The 25,143-nt window shown below is 41.0% G+C and overlaps 1 protein-coding gene across 2 annotated transcripts; it reads right to left on the reverse strand.

Moving 5' to 3' along the window:
- Positions 1-713: 713 nt before the first annotated feature.
- On the reverse strand, positions 714-24,486 carry ssh1b (slingshot protein phosphatase 1b). 2 transcript variants are annotated; one of them, XM_037753672.1, is made up of 15 exons: positions 23,620-24,486; positions 20,500-20,537; positions 14,276-14,376; positions 11,885-11,949; positions 10,820-10,941; positions 10,658-10,726; positions 10,228-10,293; positions 8,534-8,728; positions 7,767-7,860; positions 7,390-7,518; positions 7,172-7,218; positions 6,247-6,393; positions 4,960-5,160; positions 4,157-4,799; positions 714-3,412 (listed from the first exon to the last, which is right to left on the reverse strand). In XM_037753672.1, the coding sequence occupies exons 1-15, from the start codon at positions 23,698-23,700 to the stop codon at positions 2,780-2,782; spliced, it is 2,631 nt and encodes an 876-aa protein (XP_037609600.1). In that variant the 5' UTR covers positions 23,701-24,486; the 3' UTR covers positions 714-2,779. The 2 variants fall into 2 exon arrangements, with proteins under 2 accessions (XP_037609600.1, XP_037609601.1); XM_037753673.1 differs by lacking the exons at positions 20,500-20,537; positions 23,620-24,486 and adding an exon at positions 17,658-17,959.
- Positions 24,487-25,143: the final 657 nt, after the last annotated feature.

Genomic DNA, 25,143 nt, shown 5'->3' on the forward strand with positions numbered 1-25,143 from the left:
TTGTAACATTTCTTAACTCTTATAGCTGCAATATTTATTAACAACTTTATGCAACTTTTCTGACATGGTTCCATTTCAAATGTTTGCGGTATCAAATGTTGTCAACAACTTTGTAAGTGCCTTACGTTACATCTTGCTCATGTGAGGGAAAGAAACCAAAGTATTTCAATCTAACTAGCGGAGCAAACCTGCAGCTCCCTGGGGTCCAGTTAAGGGAGGAGAAGGAACAGAGGATGCATTGAAGTTTCTACTGATCTAACTAAAGAAAAGTTAAATCTTCAAAAAAAAATAAAAATTACAATAATTAAAGATGATTAAATCATTTGCATTCATTCTTTGCACAGTTTTCATTTCTTTCTGAAGCACTCAGATCTTTTAAACACAGTAATAACACTCGCTTTTCCCGCATACAAGCAGGCGTCATTCAGTACCGATCTAGCACACCCAGCGTGCCAAAAACAGCAGGAACACAACATCAACTAAACAGAAGAAGTTGTAGAGCAACACCCTGTGGCACAGCAACTTTGGATTGGTGGCACAATTTGAACAAAACATGCCTCAAGCTATGTGAACGTGTACGAAATGGACTAAATAACAGATGAGGAAACGACTCGAAGATAGAGCTGCAACGATTAATCGGTTAGTTGTCAACTATTAAATTAATCGGCAAATATTTTGATGATCGATTAAATCGGTTTGAGTCACTTTTTAGGAAAAAAAAAGTAAAAAATCTCTGATTCCAGCTTGTTAAATATGAATAATTTCTGGTTTCTTTACTCCTCTATCACTGTAAACGGAACATTTTTGATTTGTGGACGAAACAAGACATTTGAGGACGTCATCTTGGACTTTGGGAAACACCAATCGGCATTTTTCACCATTTTCTGACATTTTATAAACCAAACAACTAATCGATTAATTGAGAAAATAATCAACAAATTAATTGACAATGAAAAAGAGGGATAGTTGCAGCCCTACTTGAAGAGTTGAAAAAGTGCTGGGCTTTGCAGTTTTCTTAATAGGTGAATTTTTTTCTGTACTTAAGATAAAGGAAATCTAATATTGTAAATTAAGACTATAATTTTTAATTTTCACACTGTAAATAGAAATATTTTTGGAAAGTCAGAATTATTATAATAATAATCAATAGATCAAATAAGCTACACTCACAAGGATGGACTTTACACTGCAAGCAAAGAATAGAACTCATTCTGATGTCTGTTCCTGCTTTAGTGTTCTCAAACTAATTTGATTAAATGTATCTGAAATGTGCACCGTGTGTGAATGGATACTGGAGTTGTGCCCAAGTGCTAATTCTATACATGATTAGTGTGCCTTCACCAAATGTTTGTGGGTTTAAGGAAAAGGTAGCCTGTTGTTTTTCAAAGTGTGACCAAAACGTTAACTGTGTGAGCCATGTTTTCCTCTTAGAGAAATGACTACCCAGATGCAGACTGGGTGAGAAAGTGATTAACTGGACCTGGCAACGTGATATGGCTTTGGTTACATCAGGAAGTGATCAGACCAAGAGTGGAAAATAAGATTACATTTGAGCTTCTGAATGTTTCCTGACATCTGAATGAATGAATGTAACGAACTTCAGTCGTTTTTATCGTTATTTCAGGCATAAGACGAGGAGTTGGGTTCAAATCAACCAATTTATCCTCCATCTGATGAATGATCGTTGTCAGTTAAACTGAATTATGACAAATTTGAATGCATTTTAATATATATATATATATATATATATATATATATATATATATATATATATATATTAAAAAAAGACAACTTAAATGTTTTATGTCTAAGCATGTTGACGATATGTTTTGTAATACTGCAAAGTCATGCGTGGGGCTAAAATGAGTGCTTTAAGTACATGATTACATTAAATGCAGGAGGTCAGGGTGAACCAGCCACTGAGCGGAGAGACAACAAAAGAGTCTTTGACCAAAACAGTCCGAGAGATGCTTGTGGTCCGAGGTACGACGCTTTACAAAGAGGCATAAAGAGGCTCACATCCTTTTTCAAAATTATTATGCTTCCACGTGAAATGCCCTTTCGTGATGCAAAAGCAGCTGCAGCAGGGAAAAAAAAATATAAGTGGAGGTTAGTGAGGATTCAGCTATCAGTGGTAACACGAGGAGACGCCGAATGCAAACCAAAATGGCTCAACTGCAAACATTCATTGAGCTCCTTCATGGATACTGTTGATGAGTTTGGATTGAAAAACATACAGTACACTGACAGAAGCGTGTTACTTTTTCTCTCCATCAACATCAGAGTGCTAGCTGTAGCTTTCTCAGGAGTTAGAAAGGAACAACAACCACCACTGTCTCCTGTCTTGGGAATATGCCAAACCTGCCTGTTGAGGGTAAAATGGCAGCATAAGGCTCATCTCCACTGGGCTGTGGGGAAGTGTGATGATCCTGTATGTGGTCAGCAGGCTCAGAAGAGACCAGATGGGCCTTTGAGGGACAAGTGGAAGGACACGGGGGGAAAGTCTTCAGTCCTTACCTGGCCAGAAGCGTTCAAGCCTTTAGCGTATAGTCAAAAACAACCAGCCTCATCTGGATCTTTAATGCCGGTAGACAATGACAGGACACTCTCTGGAAATGCAGCTTGTGACAGTGCAGCTATGAGGCCAGGACATGACAGTACAGGTCAAAGCAGAGCTTCGTTTCTGGTACGACACCACAGCGGCAGTCATCTAAAAGGTACCTGCTGGAGGCAGTGGTGAGCCTCCTCCTCCATCTCATCCATGTCCCGGGCCACTGTGTTAAGGCAGAGGCCCTACTGGGAGCTGGCCCTCCATGGCCAAGCTCGGCAGCTTCTCCAGCTGCTCCGCCCTCTGTCGCATCAGCTCCAGACCAAATTCTATCCCCAGTCCTGGCATCTGTAGCTGGGCCAGCGCCTGCTGCTGGAGCTCCGCCGCACCACCCGGTTGTAATTCTAAACCTTCAGCAGGAGCCGCACCGATGGCCCCTGTAACCTCCCTCGAGGTTACAGGGGCTCCCACGTCGTCCCCCATGTCCTCTGCAGTGTCCGCCGAGCTGTGGTCAGGAGGCGTCTCCTCGCAGCTCATGGGTGAGACCGGTTTCTGGCGGTTGGTTAGCGGGACACCGGGGATGCAGGTGGCACAGCGGTACAGATGACTACAGGGCTGGACCAAGCTGGGTGGGACGACTACAGGGGCTTGCAGAGACTGCAGAATTGTGGTGGAGGAGGCAAAATTGGTCCCGGGTGGATCTATGCATATGGTGGGGATAGTGCAGTGGCGGGAGGGGTTAAGGCGGTGAGAACGGCCTCCTGCTGGACGGTCACAGCGCCGCCCTTGTGGTAGACGCAGGCAGTCTTTACAGGACTGATAGGAGGGCTTCACTTTTAAAGGGTTTCCTGTGCTAGCACTGTCCTAAATGGAGTAACATACAAATACGGTATATGGTCAGTGGTATGCAGAATATTTCAAACTTTAAAGCTGCAGTAGGCAGAATGTTTTTGGCATCATACGGCAAAAATGACATAAACTTTCAGCATATTGCAATTCAAGTGCTCTGAGAGATAACTAGACTTCTGCACCTCCTCATGGCTCTGTTTTCAGGCTTTAAAGAATTAAGCCCCGTGACGGGAGACTTTGGCCAATCACAGGTCATTTCAGAGAGAGAGCGTTCCTATTGGCTGTTCATTCAAAGGAGGCAGCTGTCAATCACTTGCAAACTCTGATCAAACGGTTAATCTAGGCAGCGCTGATCAAATTTAACATCTTGTCGTGTACTGTTTAGCTGTAAAATGAGAAAGTTTGCTCTGGCTGGTGGGCGGTGCTTGGGATTTCCTCAATAGATTTCAACGTGGCTACCGGGTCACAAACATTTGAGGCGAGAAATAGGCATTACAGTAACAGAATACTGATTCATATTCAGTCAGCGCTGACTAGTTTGACTGTTTGATCGGAGTTTGCGAGTGATTGACAGCTGCTCAGAGACGGCAAGGCTCCAGCTCGTGCACTACTGTCAGGATAAAGTGACTTTTTTTTATCATATTTGCTCCATTTCTACCCGCTGCAGCTTTAAGTTACATATGCTTCTGACATGAAAGCAGTTGTTAAACACAAAACATGACTTTAACCACAATTAAAAGCTATATTTTCTTAACTCACGTCAAAAGCTGCGGGGCAGCTGCGCTTGGCGGCGAGGCGGTTGCTGTTGTTGGTGTTCAGGTTGGCCAGGCCTAACCGGCTTTCCTCCGTCCTCTCGGCGTCCTCCCCTGCCCTCTTCCCATCTGAATTTCCAGGCGTTGCAGCCAAGGCTGCCATCTCAGCTTCCTCTTTCTTGGCCTCCTCCTCGTCCTCTTCCTCCAAAGTGCTGATCTCGAGCCTATGCCTCATGTCCTCCAGGGGGTCGAGGCGGCCGCACGTCTGAGCCGCCGTTCCCTCGCCAGGCAGGGCTAAATGGGCCATGGGGAAGCCCTCGTCCTCCAATAGGGCGTCCCTCTCCACGTCTTCGATCTCGATGAAAACTCTTTCCATGCCTAGCAGAGGGGGACCCCGCACCGGGGTGGAGGGCTCGCTGTCTAGCGCAGAGTCCGACAAACGTCTGAAGTAATAATTATAGTTCAGAGAGTCAAGGGGCTCCATCTCCAGGCCCGGAGCCCTGCACGGAGACGCCCCGCAGCCTCCCCACGCTTCATCCCCTCTGGACACTGGCGTCTCCTCCCCACCAGTACTGTGGCCAGAGGCTTGCAAATCATCTGATCCTTCCTCATCCGTTCCAGGCCTCCACAGCTTGTTGTGGCGATGTTTACTGTGAAGGGCAAAGGAGCTATTAGCTTCATAAAAATCAGCTATGTTTAATTTAGTATCAGCCCTGGAGATGAAACCTCATGGCTGCACTAAAGTAAAAAAAAAACACCCAGGTGACTGCAGCGAAGTGCAAACCCGAGTGAAACTAAAGACCTGCTTACCTTGCGTCCAGGATTCCCTCGTACTCTGCCAGCTGTCTCATGAAACCGGCGTTTGGCTGAGCTATACTCCGTTTCTGCTTGACAAAGTTGTAGGCTCTCTCCAGGGACCAGCCATACTCCTTCATTGCATAGGCAATAACTGTAGAGGCGGACCGGCTCACCCCCATCTTACAGTGCACCAGGCACTTGGAATTGTTCTTCCTATTAGACAGAAAATAATTACTTTGCATCCCCATTATGTGGATCTAGTTGGTGATAGTTAGGACAGTGTAGTAGTAGTAGTTAAAATATTCTGTTTACGTTTGGATCTGATGGTTTTCAGGATGAGCTTCTCCATTTTTATTTTTTACAAAAATCCTTTTTTACTTCAGGTTAACATGCTTAGACAGTTGCATAGCAACCAGACTGAATGCACCATTTCTCTCTCTCTATGTTACTCACAGCCGTGTCGTGCATTCTGGCGGGAGAAAAAATGTGTCCGGTGTGGTCACGGCTCCGGTGCTCGGGGAGAATACATGATGGGAGCCAGTCAAGCTGTGATGACTTTAAAATGATGACTAAAACCCACATCTATTAATACCAAAGTGCCGTGGGGGCACAGTTCTGTCCACTGTTGTTTTCTACACTTGTTGGATAACAGCCTGGTTTTACATTTTATAATCTGAAGAATTTTCTGTTTCTTCCCTCAGGCCATCACTCTGATGAACACTTAATCAGTCATACACTGTCAATAACCCTGTAACACCAAATATCCACTGCTGCCGTTACAGATTATAATTTTAACAGTCTTCAATGCACATTTTTTAGATTATAATTTACAGTCTTTAATGCACATTTTTTAGATTATAATTTAGTCTTTAATGCACATTTTTAGATTAGAATTTACAGTCTTTAATGCAAATTTTTTTGTAATATGTACATATCATGTCACTTTGTCACTTCATGTAAATATTGTAATACGTACATAGCTGTTGTCCTACTCACTGTATATACAGTATATAGACACCTCCACATGTACATGCTGTACATGATCATCCAGTTCATGTATAACCATCCAGTATTTATTTCTTTGCACTATGTGTATTGTTTACAACTCCCGAACACTTGACTCGTATATAGACATTTTATTTTAGTATTCTTTTATTCTGTCATTTCTATTCTGTGTAAGTACAATGAGAGAGCTGCATAGAATAGAGTCAGATTCCATGTATGTATATACTTGGTGAGATAAACCTGATTCTGCCTTTTACCCAGCCCACTGGTTTATTTTTACATGTGAAGACTTACTTGGCTTTGACAATAAAGTTGTAGGTGTCGTTCCAGTGGGCCAGCAGGTCGGTGGCGTCCTCATCGTATACGCGGATGTTGTTATAAGAAAACATCCCCGGGAAGAAGTTGTCAATCTCTCTGGTAACATTCAGGATGTGACCCACGCTGCAATCAAAACAACAAGATGTTAGTCTTCACCTGAATGCAGTAATATACAGAGCAATGCAAGAATGGAATTCACTCCCAAATCATATTACATAACAAAATACTATATATGGTTTTGAAAATATACTAAAAGAGCATTACTTAAGTAACTACCAACACTGCTGCACTGACTAAATAATAACTGAAAGACATACAGCGACATGTGCCTGTGTTTTGTGGTAACATGGTATGTTAGTGTGAACCTTTTCCACTTCACCCCTCTTTACCTAGGTCTCTAGCTTGTGGCTGTAAAGTTTCATGAGGCCGTGATTATCCTAGAGGTCACCACAGGTCATTCTCTACAGTAGAGTCTACAGTGAGGTCAAGTTTAAAAAAAATGGTCTCACTACAATGAAATGGCTACTATGGGGACTAACATCATCACACATGAATACTATTGGGCTCATTGGATCCACAAGAGTCTCAGCTTTACAATCATACCCAATTTATGTGATTCCATGACTGTTTAGGGACCCCAGTATACAGAAAATGGGGGTGTCTGTAAAGGGGAGACTCATGGGTACCCATAGAACCCATTTTCATTCACATATCTTGAGGTCAAAGGTCAAGGGACGCCAAAATTTAGCCTAACTTTGGAGCGTTATTTAGCCTCCTTCCTGACATGCTAGCATGACATGGTTGGTACCAATGGATTCCTTAGATTTTCTAGGAGCCTGCTTCAGAGACTGAAAGACAGTAAAGTTGGCCGAGGTTGGAAGAGGTTAAACTATCAGCTCACCCGCATTCACGTAGTTCTTCCAGGTTGGAAGCGTTCCACTCAGAGCCCTACAGAGACAGAAAGTTATTGAGAATAATTGCTAAAAATTAGGTAAGTATAAATCGACAGTATGTGGGTATCAGCGTGGAGGAAAAGTTATAGAATAATTTAAAAATAGGATATAAAATATGATCTAAAAACAGGTAAAGGTAGCATAAAATTAAGGTTGAAAAACTCACCAAGTACACATGGTCGAAGATAAGCGTGGGCTTGTCCATCTGACCCAGGATCAAAAGCATCTCGTTGTCTATAAACTCTTTGTACTCTGTGAGGTTACAGCTCATATGCTGCTCCAGCTCGTTACGGATCTGTGGACGAAGATCGAACAAGAAACACTTTACTCTCCAAAAACAACAGCGATACACAGAGAAGCACTAAAACACTCTGAAAGGACTAAAACGTCTTTATGACAGAACAACACTCTACTTGAACTTACAGGATTTTCAGTGTACAGTAAAGGACTGTTATTAATAAAAAAAAATAGATAAAAATAATACAGTTTAAAAAAAAGATCTGGACCAATCACACACATTGATGATGTTGATTTGGCACATACCTCCTTGGAGGTGATGTTCTCCAGGTCTTGAAACGTCATGATGCTGCGTAGCTTGGCTTTAATGAGACACTCGGTTCTCTCTCGCTCAGTCGGCCTGCACATAATGAGTCAACACATCAGTGCTGCTGTCTGAATGAAAATTAGCATGACAGTGTAACATGTTCCCACAGCTGAAGACAAAAGGGACAACAGCTGGTGTCCAAAGCATTGAAATCTATCCATGACTAAGGACGTACACTACACACACACACCAGACATGTTAGAAATCAGCAGCAGTTGGCCTGTTTGGCCACATTTAGAGCTGCAACGATTAGTCGACTAATCAACAGAAAGATATTTGCCAACAATTTTGATAATTGATTAACCGTTTAAAGTAATTTTTCATGAAAAAAAAGGCAGAATATGCTGGTTTTAGCCTCTCAAATATGGAGATTTTCTGCTTTTCTCTGTTTTATGTCATATTAAACTGAATATATTTGGGTAAGAAGACATTTAAAGACATCCCCCAGGCCTTTGAGACACCTGGATAGCCATTTTTGACTATTTTCTGACATTTTTTAAGACCAAGCAATTCATCGATTCATCTATAAAATAATGTGTAGATTAATTGATAATGAAAATAATCGTTAGTTGCTCACCACGTGAGACTAATACTGTTTGAAATCCACTTCTAGCATAAGGGATAGTTATATCAGGTTGTGAGTATTGTGAATTCATTTTTCTCACTAAAACAGTAGTGTCACATGAAGCGGCCTGTCGGGTCTCACCGGTCGACGAACATGGTGGGCGAGTCGGGCCGGGTGGTCTCCAGGTCGGTCATAGCGTTCCACTCGTTGATGCAACTCTGCTCCGAGGTGATGCAGCTCTCGTAGAAGGCCATCCAGGTGAGAGGGATGCCTCCTTGGAAGTAGTTGAACCGGCGCGACACCTCGCATGCCTTGTGGAGGACCTGCAGGGCAGACCTGCAGAGACACAGAGCAGACTTGTTTAATTGGTCATTCTGATAAGTGACCAGCAGGTGGCATGTTGTTAGAGCAAGACAGAGTCACAAGTCTTTGAACACACAATGGTGACAATAGTGAAGGACAGTTTAAATGGTCCTGTCAGGAGAAAATAGTGGAAAATTATAATAAAATGTTCTATAGTTGTTTGTTATTTTACAAAAATAATTTAAGTAGATTTTAATTTAATTTTGTGAGGTTTAACGCGTCTACAGGTAATGGTACTTTTAACCAATGCTGCATGTCTATGTGATAAAAAGCACAAAGTAGCAAAACATAAAACTGATATTGCAATGTTCTTTATAATTATAATTATTTTGCTATTTTCATTCTTTAAAAGTCACCAAAATGCAGGAAACAAAGTCTCTGAAACTTTCTGTTGAGGATCCCCAAACCTCTCCCCCCCCGCTTTGGTTTCAAAATCCTCCTTATTTTTGAGATCTCAAGATTGGCAAGTATGTACTGTACTTCTATTTGGATTTTGTACGCTCAGGTTTCTTTACTGTATTATATGTTTTTTTTTACCACAATGTAGTGTGTTCTTCACTATTGTGCATATTGTATTATTTTTATTATTCTAGGATGTCTAACAACATCAGGCAAAGGGACTGCCGATGAAAACTCGCCTCTCAGCCAACTCGGGCACATTTACATTTGTTTGAATGTTGATAATGTACGTTGTCCTTTTTCCAAATAAAAATGTAAATCTAAATATGAATTCAATTCAATTCATATGTTGTCGTGTTCGTGTTTCAGGCAGGAAGAAATTCTTTGAAACAGAGGTCAACATGTCACAGGACTCACAGGATCTGTTTACGGATTGGCTGCGGGTCCTCTGTGGTCGCACTTTGATGCTAAAAGTTAAACTTTTCCCCAACTTTTGTTTGGCTTCCTACATTTCATGGCAGCTCGCTGCGGGACGCATTGCGACGCTGCTCTGGTGTGAATTCAGTGTTACATATACGTAAAGTAGATGACAGAAATAGTAGATCCAAACAATAATCTAACATCTCATTATGCTTTATGTTTATTCTTATATGGACATGATTAGAACGAAGTAATTGGTGGCGTTTTGTACGTATGTTCGTTAAGAAAAGCGTTGGGCTAAGGAGTACAAAGCCTCAGTGTTGGACAACAGTTATTTATTACCTTTTTGTGGAGCTGCTACTTGATCCCATAATTGAGCTAACTAGGCTAATCTCACCCTTCAGCATTGTGTACCTTCACGCTGCACACAGGCATGAAAAGAGGCAGACAAAATCGGAAAACTCAAGTTAACTTGAACATTGCCTTGAGGTCTGGTACACATGTTTCGATCTAATGTAAAAGTCTAAAACAACATTCATCCTGCACGGTCGATGCGTTTTTCCTCCTGTCCATGCACACGCCACAAACACACCACAACAACAACAACAACAACAACAACAGTAATCGCAGGTAAACAGGAAGGGTTCACTCACCACATGGCCTGCACAGACACAGGCTTGAAGACATGTGACCGCCCCGCCGTGTTCACGCTGAAGCCTCTGGTGAGGAAGAGGAGGAGGAGAGAAGGAAGATCAGTTTGAGTGTGGGTGGAGATGAAGATCAGGGGGATGTAAACACAGACTGGACACGGCTCGTTCATGGGGACTATTCAGGACACCAACCGGTGGAACATTCCTCCGGCATACAGAGACAATGTTAACAGGTCAGCAAGAACTGTTCTCACACACAGACACAGAGAGAGAGAGAAAAATGCTTGTAATTCACGCCTCTGCCACTGGTGGGCAGTAAAACCTAAAAAGGCAGGGAACAACCAAAACGTGCAGCCGGTGGAATACCAGCAGAAATATTCAGCCGGCTGATTTAGGTATTCCATCTTTTATGAAAGGACAAACTGAAACTCACCCATCTCCATCTAAATGTATGTTGGTATCACTCCACAGTGGCAGCACCATCCCAATAGAGCAATTTTTACTGTAAATCACAAAGATTTAAGAATAACATTTTAACAGATCTAATAATGAGATTAGACTGCACTAAATGTAAAGCTGCAGAGGGGTTGATTACCTGTCCTTGTCTGTGAAGTCCATACCCACGACGATGTTTTCCTCCGTATCCTGATGGCCGTTGGTGTAGATGACGACCATGTAGCGCACGCGGTCTGACCATCCGCTCTCTAACCGGACAGCCTGTGGAACAAAAGGAAAGCATGCAAGACATATACTGGATTTACTGGTGTTGTACGAAAGCGTGTGTGACTGCACGATAACCATCAGTCACTCAGTAAATAATGCTTTTCTAAAATGGTTTTAACGTTAAAATGAGTAAGAGAGTGAAGACTTGTGCTGTAACTTTCTATATATTGAATTAACCCATTTGTGCCCAAACTTTATATTTAGTATGATAAGGAACAATGCCACAACATTTGTTATGATTGGTCAAAAGTCTTGACATTATTACTTAATAATTATCCACTTTAACATTTTTAGATCAATGAATAATCACACTTTAATTAATAGTCAGTTTTGAAAAATGAGGAAAAACGCTAACATTGTGTTTATTAAATGTTTTCCATATTAGATTTTTTTTTTTTTACATTGCATATATGTGTATTAGGGATGTCAATCAATTCCAATATTTAATCGCAATCAATTATATGATTGTCCATGATTAATTGCGATTAATTGCAAATTAACACATTTTTAATCTGTTCAAAATGTACGAATTTGCATTATAATCACGATAACTTTGACAGCCCTAGTGTGCACATCTTTAATATTGTATCTGTAAATACTTGATTGTGCTCCTTGTAGTTTCTGAGATACAGACATTAAAATATAATGGAGTCTATTGTAAAAACAGTTAGTACCATGTGCCCAAAGACTAGATACAGTATGATAAGAAAAACTCACTTTTCAGTCAAACAGTTTGACCAATTTTGAAACCACATTTGTGCTTTAGGCAACACTTCCACCAAAAGGAAATGAAACATTTCAGTTGCAGTCACAAATGGGTTAAATAAAACAACTTCAAGTGTACAGCACCCACACACACACACAACACATATCCAAATACTTTTGAAAATCAATAAATGTGAGTGATGGAGTGGGTGTATGGAAGTATTATACTGACCAGCTTAATGCGATCTTCAGACCGGAGGATCTTAAACATGACCTGCAGGTGTTGAGGTAAATCACCTGAAAGTGAAACACACTTTCAGACTTATTAGGAAACTGAATGAGTCTACTGCGATTCAATGAGAACTAGTTTAGCTCAGTCTTTTACTCATGTTTGATAAGACCAGGGGTCTGCAACCTGTGGCTCCGGAGCTACATTAGCCTCTTTAGCCCCTCTCCAGTGGCTCCCTTTGTTTAGATTTTCATTTTTATTTATCATTGTTGTAGGTCTATAGTACGACGGAGTATTAGGGCCACATTGAGGAAAAAAAATAAATCTGAGATTTTGAAAATAAAGTCATAATATTACGAGACTAAAGTCATAATATTATAAAGTAGTAATTTTACTTGTTATTTTCTTTTTTTCTCGTAAAGTTATGACTTTATTCTCGTCATATTACAACTTTTTTCTCATAATCTCATATGTTTTTTCCCTCAATGTGGCTCTAATACTCCGTAATACATTTGCTCTTTGACCGTCACTGCATTAGACTTATATACTATATACTTAGACTATAAACTGTGTTACCTTCATCACAAAGCTCAAATGTTTTGTGGCTCCAGACAGATTTATTTTTTTTTTTGTGCCAAAAATGGCTCTTTTGATAGTAAAGGTTGCTGACCCCTGGATTAGACAAATGAAGGTCATTATCACAGTCTGGATGTCTAAACTGAACTCATCTCACAAAAAGTCCTGACAGAGAAAATTATTTTTCACCGCTGCAATAACAACTAAAACTGCCTTTAACAAGCTGAAGAATATTACCAAGTTCAGACTTAAAGGGGAGACACCCCAGGCAAAAACATTGTTTTTCATACACTGGTCAATTTTGAGATTTGGGGTTATTTGGCTTCCATAATGTATCTTCTTTCAGACTAGTGGAAAGAAACCGTTGAAAATGAAGTGTTTATTTTACTACACTTTGTCTATTTGCGGCTGTAGATTTCACCTAAATTCACCATAACTTAGCATTAGATAATGCCTCATGTGCATATTTATACGTAACATTCCAGAAAACTTGTAATACAAAAATAATTGTCTGAATGTCAGTAATCAACTGAGGAAGTCTCATGGTGATATCTATTAGTTAATATGTTTTACCCTATTCCCCTGTGGTGTTTTTAAAGGCTGTTTCCTCAAAATGAATTTTTGTCAGACTCTTACATCCACCAAACTTTCCAGTTTCACTCCTATCTATATTCTGAAGGTTTTTACACAGTTGTTTGTTCATATATCATTCATAGCCTGAACATTTTATCTCTAAAAACATGGCGAAAGTTTTCTTTAATGGCTGTAGTGTTTACAGTATATTTCTGATTTATGGAGTGATAAAAAGATATCCAAAATTCCCTCTGTACATTTGACTCTAATGTGTCAACAAAATGAAACAAGAATTTTGTACCTGGCTTTAACCAAAGTTCAGATTTCTGTTCTGAATGTATGCAAATCAGCACATACAGTATTTAATAAGATAATGCCTCATTTGTATATTCAAACATACATTTTCAGAAAACCTGTAATACAAAAAAAAATTGTCTTATTGTAAGTAATTAACTGGGGAAGTTTCATGGTAATAACTATTTGTTGTTTTTCCCTATTCACCTGGAGTAGAAAACAATGCACACTTTAATCCCTGACAGGCTTCACTGCAGAGACACTCTTTCTGGAATTTCTAACAAAAAAAATCTAAAGGTCAACTACAAACTGACCATTCAGCTTCTTCTATTGTACATTCATTGTTGTTTTTTGTCTCAAGTGGGAGGAAATATGCTCGAGGACTTGTCTCAATGAAGACAACTCTAAACCCTGAGACCTTCCAGCCGTGCTAAGCTAAAGTGTTAGGGAGTAACTCCTGAGTCACGTGCAAACAGACTTCCGACTTGTCCCGCGTTTGTCCTCAAATGACTTCAGGCTCAACAAGGACGTCAGATTAGAAACTTGTAAACAGGGAGCATCTATTAAAGAACCCCATCACTTATTTTTAGATTGGGCATGATTATGCCGCATTTTAAGTGCAGACAAACATCATCAGCAGCAGCGTGATTATGTAATAAATAAAGTCCCAGTATTCAAAAGGTTAAAGAACAGATACAGTCTTTAACTGCTTGAGATTTGATCTTGTTTGAACTGATTTGTGAGCATCCCTTGTGTTAAACTGCAGGTCACTTCAGGTCGGACCCGGCCAGGTAACGCCTCCTGACACAGTTCAGAATAAACACAGACAAACCCACGAAGAGAAAAGCCACCTCAGCAAATACACTATCCTGTTGTTTGGAGCTTATTTGTGCAGAGGATATCAGCAAAAGAACAAGAAACAAAGCTTCTTCTGTGCATGTTTGTTCCTACCTGCGTGTTTGTGGTGGGTCGGGGTCTTTGGTCCTTGTGCGCTGCCGCCCTGCTGGAGGAAGAGGGCGGCTCCTTTGACCATGAAGAAGCTCTCACTGAGGCTGGAAAAAGCAGAGGTGGAAAATACATTCAGGGCTATTGAAATGTTAACAACTGCCATCAAAGAACGGCCTTCTTTTACAGTACAGTGAACTCTATAGCTGCACTACACTACACTCCCAGGAAACCCTGAACTTGAGCTTAAAATGTTGAGCACCAACTTTCACCAAGTCAGTGATTAATCTATTGTTTCCTACGACGGAGTATTTGGGCCACATTGAGGGGAAAAAAAAAAAATCGGAGATTTCGAGAATAGTCATAAATTTACGAGAAAAAAGGTCTTAATTTTACGAGAATAAAGTCATAACTTTCCGGGAAAAAAGTAATTTCCTCCTCCACAAAAGAGGCAATCTCCCCCAGGTCCTTGTGGTTCTTTCTTCGGAATAAATGCAGTTTCTTGCACAATCTTTTCAAGGTCCTGATACTGATGATAATGTGGTGCTGAAGCGCCAAAAGATTAAGTATTTTGTTATTTGTGAAACCTATACTGAAGTATAACTTCACAAGATGCTCCACGTTCCTCATTTTCACACACTGCTCTATTTTTCCCACTAAAATAACACATAAAATTACTACTATATAATATTATGACTTTATTCTCATAATATAACGACTTTTTTTCTCGTAAACCTATGACTTTATTCTCGAAATCTCAGATTTATTTATTTTTCCTGAATGTGACTCTAATACTCCGTCGTACTTTCCCCTCTTTTCTTTAAAAAAAAAAAAAAAAAAAAAAGGGTGATTTGATATCTACTACTGGCACAACCGGCTGTCACAGGTACAGTCGTAGTTAAACACATTGTGTTCAGACTCCCTTTATCATACAGCTCTGATATCTCCAGATTCCAGTCATAAAAATCAAACTGACTAGTTAAGAAATCAGTCAGGACGCAAGAAATTGTAGATAACTGTCATAAAACATCATCTGGGTGGGTGTTCAGAGTAACTGGCTGTACCTGAGAGGGTACAAAAGGTCTGCTCTCCATAACCACTGCTTCTCTTGCTGGGCAGCCTTACTTATGCACCTTTAAACAACACTCACACACATACTTTCCCTTATCCATACATGCCTTACACCACTGAGCCTTCCTCATCTCCACAACCCAACTCAGCTCATCTGAGTCAACGGTCAACCCATAAAAATAGAACGAGAGTATAGACAGTGAACTGTTTGCTGTGGTCATTTGACTAGTTCAGAAGAAAATGGCACTCAGCAGTCAGTGCATAGAAATGGAATGAGTTAGGCAGCTACAACGGCCACAGTTCTTTGCAATGGTAACGGTATACATATAAAAATGTCCGCGGCTCTGACCATCCTGCTGTGTTGATTTGAATGGGAATTTCGGTTCTACTCTCATTCTATTTCTATGGGTCAACCTCTTTCTTTCCTATTCCCTCATTAGCAAAACAATTTATTCTCACATACTGGAAGAAAACTACTGTCCCAACTATTAAAATGTCTGGATGACTTGATTAATAACCTTCATTTAGAGAGGTTATGAAATGCTTTAACAAAAAAACAAAAAAAAAAAACCTTCCTTTGGCTTTATAACTGTTGAACTGAGCAACAATAGAACCACTGTTATCGTATGTGACCTAAACTGCTAAATAAAAATGTTTGGAAAGAAATATATCGTTTGGTCTGTCTCAATTTCCAAGAACTCAGGTGACATCTTCAACTAGAGGTGAAGGCCCGCCCCTTCCGATGGACCACAATGGGACCTTCTTTTGGCAAAATATATAAATGGTAGTCAACAGTGAGAAAATATTTTTAGGATCCCGTTTGAATTGTTGCATGAATCACACATATGATGTTTGTCAATTTAAAAGATCATTTTGCAAGTCAAGAAAGTCACAGTTTGTTGTAAAACTGTTGAAGTATAAAAGACTCTGAAAATATGTAATTAGAAAGACGTCTCTCTCTCTGAAGCTACGATGTCTGTGTGTTTCATACTGGGATGTACTCACACCAGCAACGGGTCGGACTCGTTCTTTCTCTCCCCGGCTGATTAAAAGACCAGGAGTCGCTGGATAAAACACATCTGGTAAGATAACGTTGTGCGTGGAACATAGCTAAGTTAGCTAGCGAGTGTTGGTGGCGTATGTTGCGCAAGACGAGTGATGTAGTTCACTGAGCGGTATCGCACAAAACTAAATGACACTACGACAAACATTTATTCACTTGCAAAATTATCTTTTAAATTGACAAATATCATGTGTGGAATAAATCCCACATCTCAAATGGGATGACTACTGTACATATTTTTTTCCAAAATAAGGTCTCATGGGAGACAGAGGAAGGGGAGGGACTAAAACCAATAGATGTTTGGCAAAGACTTTAACAATGACTCAATCATCAAAATTTCCCTAATCATTTTCTGTCATTGTGGCCATATTGGAGTTGAAATCCTGCTTTAAATCACGTGGTGTGTTCAAGAATTGCGATGAACAAAGTTGCCACGGGGACGTGAAATGTCTGCAGTCAGGATACTGTACGTACAGTGAGCAGCCAGGTGTAGGCTGCATACTTATTAAGTCCTCATTGGTCCAGCGAGCAGGACAGAGGACTCATCGCTGGCTGAAAGTCAGCAGAGTCCTGATGCAGTGACTTTTACAGCCTTGTGTTTTTACAGCATGATTAACAGACGTGGGCTCGCTGACCTACGGTGAATCAAGCGTTACACCACGACTATCCATATGTGCTCGGGCTTTAAAACTTCCTCTCCTCTCCGACCGGCGTTTGGATGCAGCACTTCTGGGTCATGACTTTGTTATGAGGGCTGCAGTGAAGCAGGAGAGGAGCTTTAGCTTTTAGTCTTTTCTCACACAGAACAGAGTGCAGCTTTGTTTAACCGCAGTCTCATTCCCCCTGCTCGACCAACACACACAAAGCCTGGTATGACTGAGTGGGACCATCACAAGGCCTTTTGTTTCAGCTCCCCCTGCTACGTGGTATCACCGTTTCATTTCAAATGGATGTGGAAGACGTGCGACTTGGAGACAACAGTACAATAATCACAAGGCGAGATGTCAATTAATAAATACACTTGAGAAAGGTTTGTTGATTTCAAGGTAACAACTTCAAACTCTTGACAAAGCTCGATCACAAAAGTCTTTAAAATGTGGATGACGTGCAGCTATATTAAACTAATCACACTGTGACATCATCACAACTCAACTCTAAACATCCCATACTACCATTAAATGTCGAGTTACTCTCATAAGTGTCTACTATCACGTCCACTATTAACTTTTTGTTTGTGTCGCTGCGAGAACTTACATGCGACAGATCTCCCTCCGAGTCAGAGCAGCTTTCTCCACAAAGTGAGGCAGCACGGTGAGCATGGCTTTATGTGAAGGTTTCACAACCAGATGCATCCTGCTAGTATAGTTACTGGACTATTTACAGTCTCAGAAAAAAAACCTCCAATTTAGCTGACATCCTCCCATCCATCTTATACACCTGCGTATCCCTGTCTGCGGTCAGGACACTGCAGCCTCTCCAAGCAGTTTAACTTCTCTAGTCTTGGGTCTTCCTCTTTTTTCCTCCCACAGCTCTCTGTCCTCGTCTGCGCTGCCCTGTCCTCTCTCTCAGTCTCCGCTCACTATCTCCTCTTCGCAGCACGTGCTTCGACAATCAGCTCTCCCTACGCAACCCTCTGCCACAATACCATCATTCATGCGAGCGCTGGGGAGGCGGTGGAAATGTTACTTGGCGTCGATCTCAAGTCTGACATGCAGAATCCTAAATGAAGACTCTCCATGCTGATGAATTACTGAGCCACAGAAACATGTTACTCATCATGTCGACACTCAAGACGAGGCATGACACGACTGTTTCAACTACTGTGAATGACCGCCCCCCCCCCCCCCCCCCCCCCCACACACACACACAAACACTCACATGCGCACAAAGACAGAGTCTGTGCCAAAGCTCTGCTGACACAAATCATGACATTTATGACGTTGGGTTGATTAAAGAAAAGCTTTGTGACCGAGCGGGAACAACAGTTTATGTAGGCCTACTCACTGGTATGTAGCTAAACAGAGGAAACATTTTAAACACCTGTCATGTTAAAGGGATGGTTCAGGTGTTTCGAAGAGGGGTTGTATGAGGTGCTTATCCATTATAGGTGTATTACTTACAGTAGATGACGGTCGGCACGCCCCCTGCTTGGAGAAACAGACAGGAGTACCGGCACCGGAGCAAAGCAATACAGTGATGTGGACAGGGAGGCAGAAAAACACATTTTAGCCACCTAAAAGAAAGGCGTGCCTAAAAAATGTATATTCATGTAAGTGTACGCTATATTTCGAATATTTTCCGACGGGGAACTGAACTGAAAGTGAAACGTATCTATACTGTTTTTGTCATCTGAGCCTGCTGGCTTTGGAGTGGGTACAGATAAGTTTCACTTTCAGTTCAGTTCTCTGTCGAAAAGGAGAAGGAAAGGGCTATCTGAAGGCAAGATAAAGCCGTGACAATATTCTAAGTATAGCATACACTTAAACAGATTTTGGTCATTTTTTAGGTTAGCCTTTCTTTTCGATAGCTAAAATAAGTTTTTCTGCCGGCCTCGTCCACAGCAGTATATCGCTTTGCTACCGTGCTGGTACTCCTGTCTGTTTCTCGATGCTGGGGGTGTGCCGACCGTCATCTACTGTAGGTAATACACTGACCGTGGATAAGAACCTCATACAACCCCACTTCAAAACACCCAAACTATCCCTTTAAATCAACTGTACTTCCAGCAGGTTTTTCTCTTCGACAACCGTGAGAAACTTTACAGAAAATAAACTGCCACTGATATTTCTGAATCTTCGGGACTGAGGACAAGACAAGCAGCTCATCACCTGCCAAAGTAGTTCTTAATAATCAAGGCAGCATGATACTTTGACATTAGGGCTGCCCTCAACCAAAGACATTCTTAGCCGGCTAACACTCATACGTTTTTGTCGACCGATTGATTATACAGTAGATCTGTGAGTGAGTTTCTCCACAAGGAATCACACAAAAGCACCACTTCAAATCCTGTGTTTACCAGAGTCGTGCTCATAAGTTTCTTAGAAATAAGTCATTCAGCATGAAAAAAATTATTAATCAACTAAAGAAATCTTACTGGACTAAGACCAAAACCGATTATTCGACTAATCGACTAAGAGGGGGCAGCCCAGCCATACATAACATACAATAAGTCATTTGAAGTGTAACTGTCCTTGCCAAATTGTGTGTTGTTTAAACCCTTTTTCCAATTATAGAACCGTTACATCCATTATAGAATCAATTGTGCAACAAGCATTTGGCAGAAACACAACCAAACTAGAGACCTGCTGGCGATGGGATTACACCAGCCACAATGCCAAATCAGGCCAGGGGTAAAAAGTTCCCCACCAGCACCCTTTACCCGGACCCCACCCATCTTCAGCCTTCATTTTGATCTCAACTACACACCTGTAAAGTTTTGTGACCGCATCTTGCACGGTTGTGACGCTATCACATTGACAAAATCTGTCCACAAACACACACGGACGCACAAGGTGAAAACAATAGCAGCCACTGGCTGTCGCGGCTGGTATAAATATACATCAGCAAAAGCCTATAGATGGAAAATCTAATCTAGAAACTAAGTGAAAATTTAAAGTATTGTATTTCATGATGTCATCCTTTTATTAACTAAGCAACTGCTTTCATCTGTAGCCTACTTCTACTGTACTCCCAGCTTTCCAAATGCAATTTCATTTTGCATAACACTTTTTAAAAGTCTCATAAAGTGTTTTACAAATAATTAAAAGCCAGATTAATATGCTATTAGGAAAAATATTAACTGAACATTGGGGGGTTTCAGCTCTGTTGCAGCCTGAAATGTTCAAGACAATAAACTCTGTTGTTAAGATGAGACTGGTTAAAATCATGTTGTGTAGTGATACTACCATCTCAAATACAATCAAAACGAAAATAACATCAGACATCACTGTCTGCTGGTATCTCCCCTTGTTGCTCATTCACTGACCACAAGGACAGCACACAAAATACATTCCACAAATCAGAAATACAATACATTTGTTTGACATCTCTCTGCAAGAACTTCAAATACACGACTTTTTAAACAGAAAGATCTTACCTCTGATTATTTTTCCGCTCATCATCACTTCCAAAATCCTGAAAGACAAAAACAAGGCAGAGGATATAAAGACTGCAACAGTGTGACTGTCGTGTGACGGCAGTGTCAAACGAATATCGGGGAAAAACTGGAGGAGAGGATTTTTTACATCGTCTTCCTGTTCTTAAAAACAGACATCTTTGTGAATCTAATATTTGTAGCTGAACAGAACCAGAGAGTTGTTTTTGTGTGAAGTCCCAGACAGGATTAGTGAACAGAGATACTGCACTGAGCACAGGCAAATGTTGTTTGGGTCATCTGGAGGCCGACATTCGTTGTGAGCATCATTACTGGGGCAAAAAAATATCTGTTTGCTGGATTTATGGATTTACGGATTTATGTCCCGTTAAATCTTTAAGATGTGAGGTGGTACAGTGGCGTAAATGGATGTTGAGGACCATGAGATTGGAATAAAGCGTGCCAGCGCCAACTGCTGGTCCTCCCCTGTCAGTGTTGTGATCTCTTCTGCTACAGAGGGACAGTTGAATCATTAGGAGTAGGGATGCTCTGATACCAATACCGGATCGTATATCGGGCTGATACTGACTCAAATAGCTGGATCGAGTATCAGAGACAATGAGGCTGATCTATTTAATTGAATTTTATATTTATATACTACAGTATATACATTATGCATTATAATTCCTGTTGACCAATTTGTTGCTGCATTAAAAAGGTTTACACCTGAATTGTAATTCCTGTTAATTTTGCCAAGTTGCTGGAGTATAATTTATTATTTTAATATTAAAGAATAATTAAATACATTTATATCTATGTATTTATTAGTTATATTTTGTTTTACAAAGTTAGAAAAAGCAATGTTTAAGTCAGGCCTGATGCTTCCTTACACATAAAATAATGATCCCGGTCACTTCTACACAGTGAGGCATACAGCTTATTAATCTGGTATCGGATCAATCGGTACTCGGTATCGGCCGATACCCAAAGCCCAGGTATCGCTATCTGGACTGAGAAAGCCGGATCGTGCATCCTTAAGTAGGAGGCCTTCAAACAGCACAAGTTCAGCATAAAAACGCATCACACCCCTCCACTTTTCCTTCTCGCTGGCTGACTCTTGCAGAATAGTAGAGCTGTAATGCAGAAAGTGATATTTAAAACCCAACTTCTAATCAGAGGAAGAATGTCGCTGCTTGTTTTTGTGTCTCAGTTCAGTCAGCCTACTTCAGAGCACGTAATCCACTTTCCTAAAACTAGAAACTGGAGCACCAAACGCTGATGTTATGATTTCACTGGGACGTTCACATCTGGCACTGCAGCTCCACATTTGAATGTTGACTTTTGCCGCTAATATTTTTGTTTTGCACATGGGATTTAAAGCTGCAGTGGGTAGAATTGGAGCAAAATATGATTAAAAAAGTTATTTTTATAAAACGGTCACTATATCCTGACAGTAGTGAACGAGACAGGTAATCTGAAAAAAGTCATGTGCCTCTGTGTCCTCCGGTGCTCCTAATGGCATCTGCAAGATTTCACAGACCGGAGGATAAAACAACCAATCAGAGCCGAGCTGGAGGCTGGTCGTCTCTGAGCAGCTGTCAATCACTCACAAACTCTGATCAAACGGTCAAACTAGGCAGCGCTGATCAAATATGAACCAATATTCTGTTACTGTAATGCCTATTTCTCGCCTCAAATGTTTTCAGAAACATCTCGTAGTGTACTGTTTAGCTGTAAAATGTGAAAGTTTGCAGCCATGTTGAGATCAGTTGAGGAATTACTAAACACCGCCCACCAGCCGGAGCACACTTTCTCCTTTTACAGCTAAACAGTACACTACAAGATGTTATGAGAAATAGGCATTACAGTAACAGAACATTGATTCATATTTGATCAGCGCTCCCTAGTTAGACCGTTTGATCGGCGTTTGTGAGCGATTGAAACCTCCGCTGAGTGAACAGCCAATATGAACGCTCTCTCTCTCTGAAATGACCTGTGATTGGCCAAAGTCTCCCGCCATGGGCTAGATTTGTTTAAAGCCTGAAAACAGAGCCATGAGGAGGTGCAGAAGTCTAGTTTTCTCTCAGAGCACTTGAATTACAATATGCTGAAAGCGTATTATGTTTTTTTGTTGCCCAATGATGCCAAAAACATTCTGCCTACTGCAGCTTTAATGTCTGATCCTCAAACTCAATGTTATACTTCTCGTTGTCAGGAATCTGACTGCAGTTGTCTAAAGCTAGAAAATAACATCTCTTTTTTTTACATTGTGATTTTTGTGTGAGGCGTTGCAGATATCTCACATCCCTGGGTTGTATACCTCAGTGTTGCATCACTCATTAAGTGAAAGTTCATGAACACTTGACTACTGAAGTGTCCTGGGGCACACACACACTGAACATTAATGTTAAAAATGTATGTCATGATGGAATGATGGAATACATGACAGCCAAGGTACAACTGAAATTGCCTATTTTTAAAAGGAGATGGATGTTAGTTATAGAATACTTTAGTCAGGAATCCTCTACTTAATTGTCTTTGATGTACAGTTTTTATAGATATATATGTGGGTGGATGAGTGTGCACTCCATCCATTACTTTGTTTTGTGTACATGTATGTCAGGTGAGGCCCAGTCTCAAGGTTGGTTTTGTTTTCTGATGATTAATTGTCTGTTAATTTGTATTAATGGCAATAAAGTAAAAAAACAAAATTGATGTCATTCCCCTTTAAAGATCTCCTCCCCAACATTGAGGCTTGCATGCATTACTACACATAAAAAGGCCAATAACAAGGAAGGAGGGAGAACAACCTGAGTGTGCAACGCAGCAAATGTTTGTGCAAGCAGCAAAATGACCACTTTGTTCTGACAGCTAAACCCAGCAGCCTCCCCACCCCCCCACCCTGCAGGATTGTGTTTACAAATCCTGCTTCCACAGTATAGCCACACAAACAACAACTCTGCATGCTAACAATGACACAATATATCAAGTTTACAACACACACACAGTAGGTTAACCCTTCCTAGCCGGGATATTGGGTATTGGGTAGGGTATTGCTCCTGCAGGGTGCATTTCTCGTCGTTTCCCTCACACAAAGACCGAGCCCCGGCGTTTCCCACTCACCTCCCCCGCACTGCTGTTGGTCGTGCTGGCCGAGGATGCTGCACTGGGAGTGGGGGAGCGCTGCAGAGTCACCAGGGCCATGGTCGGTGGGGCTGCAGCCTTGGAGGGCAGCGGTGGAGGTGGTGGTGGAGGAGGAGGAGAGGAGAGAGGAAGAGGGAGGAGGAGGAGGAGGATGTGGGAAGATGCGCCGCTGAGATTGTCTCTTGTCACCGGGGAGAAAATGCCTAGTCAGACTCTCTCCTCTCTCATCCAGCAGCAGCAGCAGCAGCAGCTGAGTCCAGAGCCCAGCCGGCGGTGGTGCGCTCCCGTTCGGTCCTGCTCCGTGCGTCCTCTGCGGTTATTACCGGAGTCCTCATGAGCGGGAAAAGTCACGAGAAGGGAAGAAGAGGTTTCCTCCGTTTGTACCGAGCCAGCAGCAGCAGCGGCAGCAAGGGAGCCCGCGGTCTCATCACTGCTGCTGCGCAGACAAGACAAACAAAACACGGTTTGCAGGTTGCAAAGCGGAGCAGAAGCAGAAATGACATGCAGCTAGCGACGGACGCCTGCGATTGGCTGGCCTAGTTCGCGTGCGCGCTGTCATTGGGCCAATGTTGTCAAGGTGACTGGCCAGACTAGGAACTCCCAAATACAAATGTGGAAGATAATAATATATAATGTAATAATGCGATGCTGCTCGTGTTATGAAAGCACTGAGGTTGACATAATGTGTCCAGGAGGGCAACCAAGCAACGATTATTTTCATAATCGATTAATCTGCTCATCATTACACTAGTGACACCATAAACACCAGAACACAGTTAACATGCCCCTCACACATCTCCTCCAGTCTGAGGTGATGTCACCAAATGGCTTGTTTTGTTACACCAAATCAAAAATAAAAAAAAATAAAAAAGATATATATATATCAAAAATAAAAAAAAATAAAAATAAAAAAAATATCAAAAATAAAAAATATTAAAGAGGACCTAGTATGCTTATTTTCAGGTGCATACTTTTATTTTGGATTTCTACTAGAACACTTTAATTGGCTACTCAATCAAAAAGTAAGTACAAGTAGGCCTATACGCCAAGTATACTTAGACTTTTCTGTATACTTGTCAGTATGAGCCAAGTAAAAAATAACCTATGCTATAAGAGGTAGCCCACAGCTTTTCTATAGGATATGGGATCCATGGATCACTTATATAGGATCTTCTTAACCTTTCTAGGGTATTTACTTAATTATGAATTATTATTTTCTGCTTGGTTTTTCTTTTTTTTTTCTCTTCATTTATTTAATTAATTATTTTATTTATTTATTTAAGGTTTCTATCTTACCAACATGAACTACACTACTGTAGTACGTATTACTTTTAATTCTAACTAACTAATTAAATTATTTAAAAAAATATTTTTATGTTATTTTTTCTGTAACTTTATCTCCAGGGGTGGGAAGAAGGCTGGACCTGTCTTTGTGTGGGAGTGTGAGGCGATGTGTGTGTGTTTTTATGTATGTACACATTAAATGTTAAATGTAAGATATAA

This window comes from Sebastes umbrosus, chromosome 19 (genome assembly GCF_015220745.1).
Source record: "Sebastes umbrosus isolate fSebUmb1 chromosome 19, fSebUmb1.pri, whole genome shotgun sequence".
Taxonomy (NCBI): Eukaryota; Metazoa; Chordata; class Actinopteri; order Perciformes; family Sebastidae; genus Sebastes; species Sebastes umbrosus.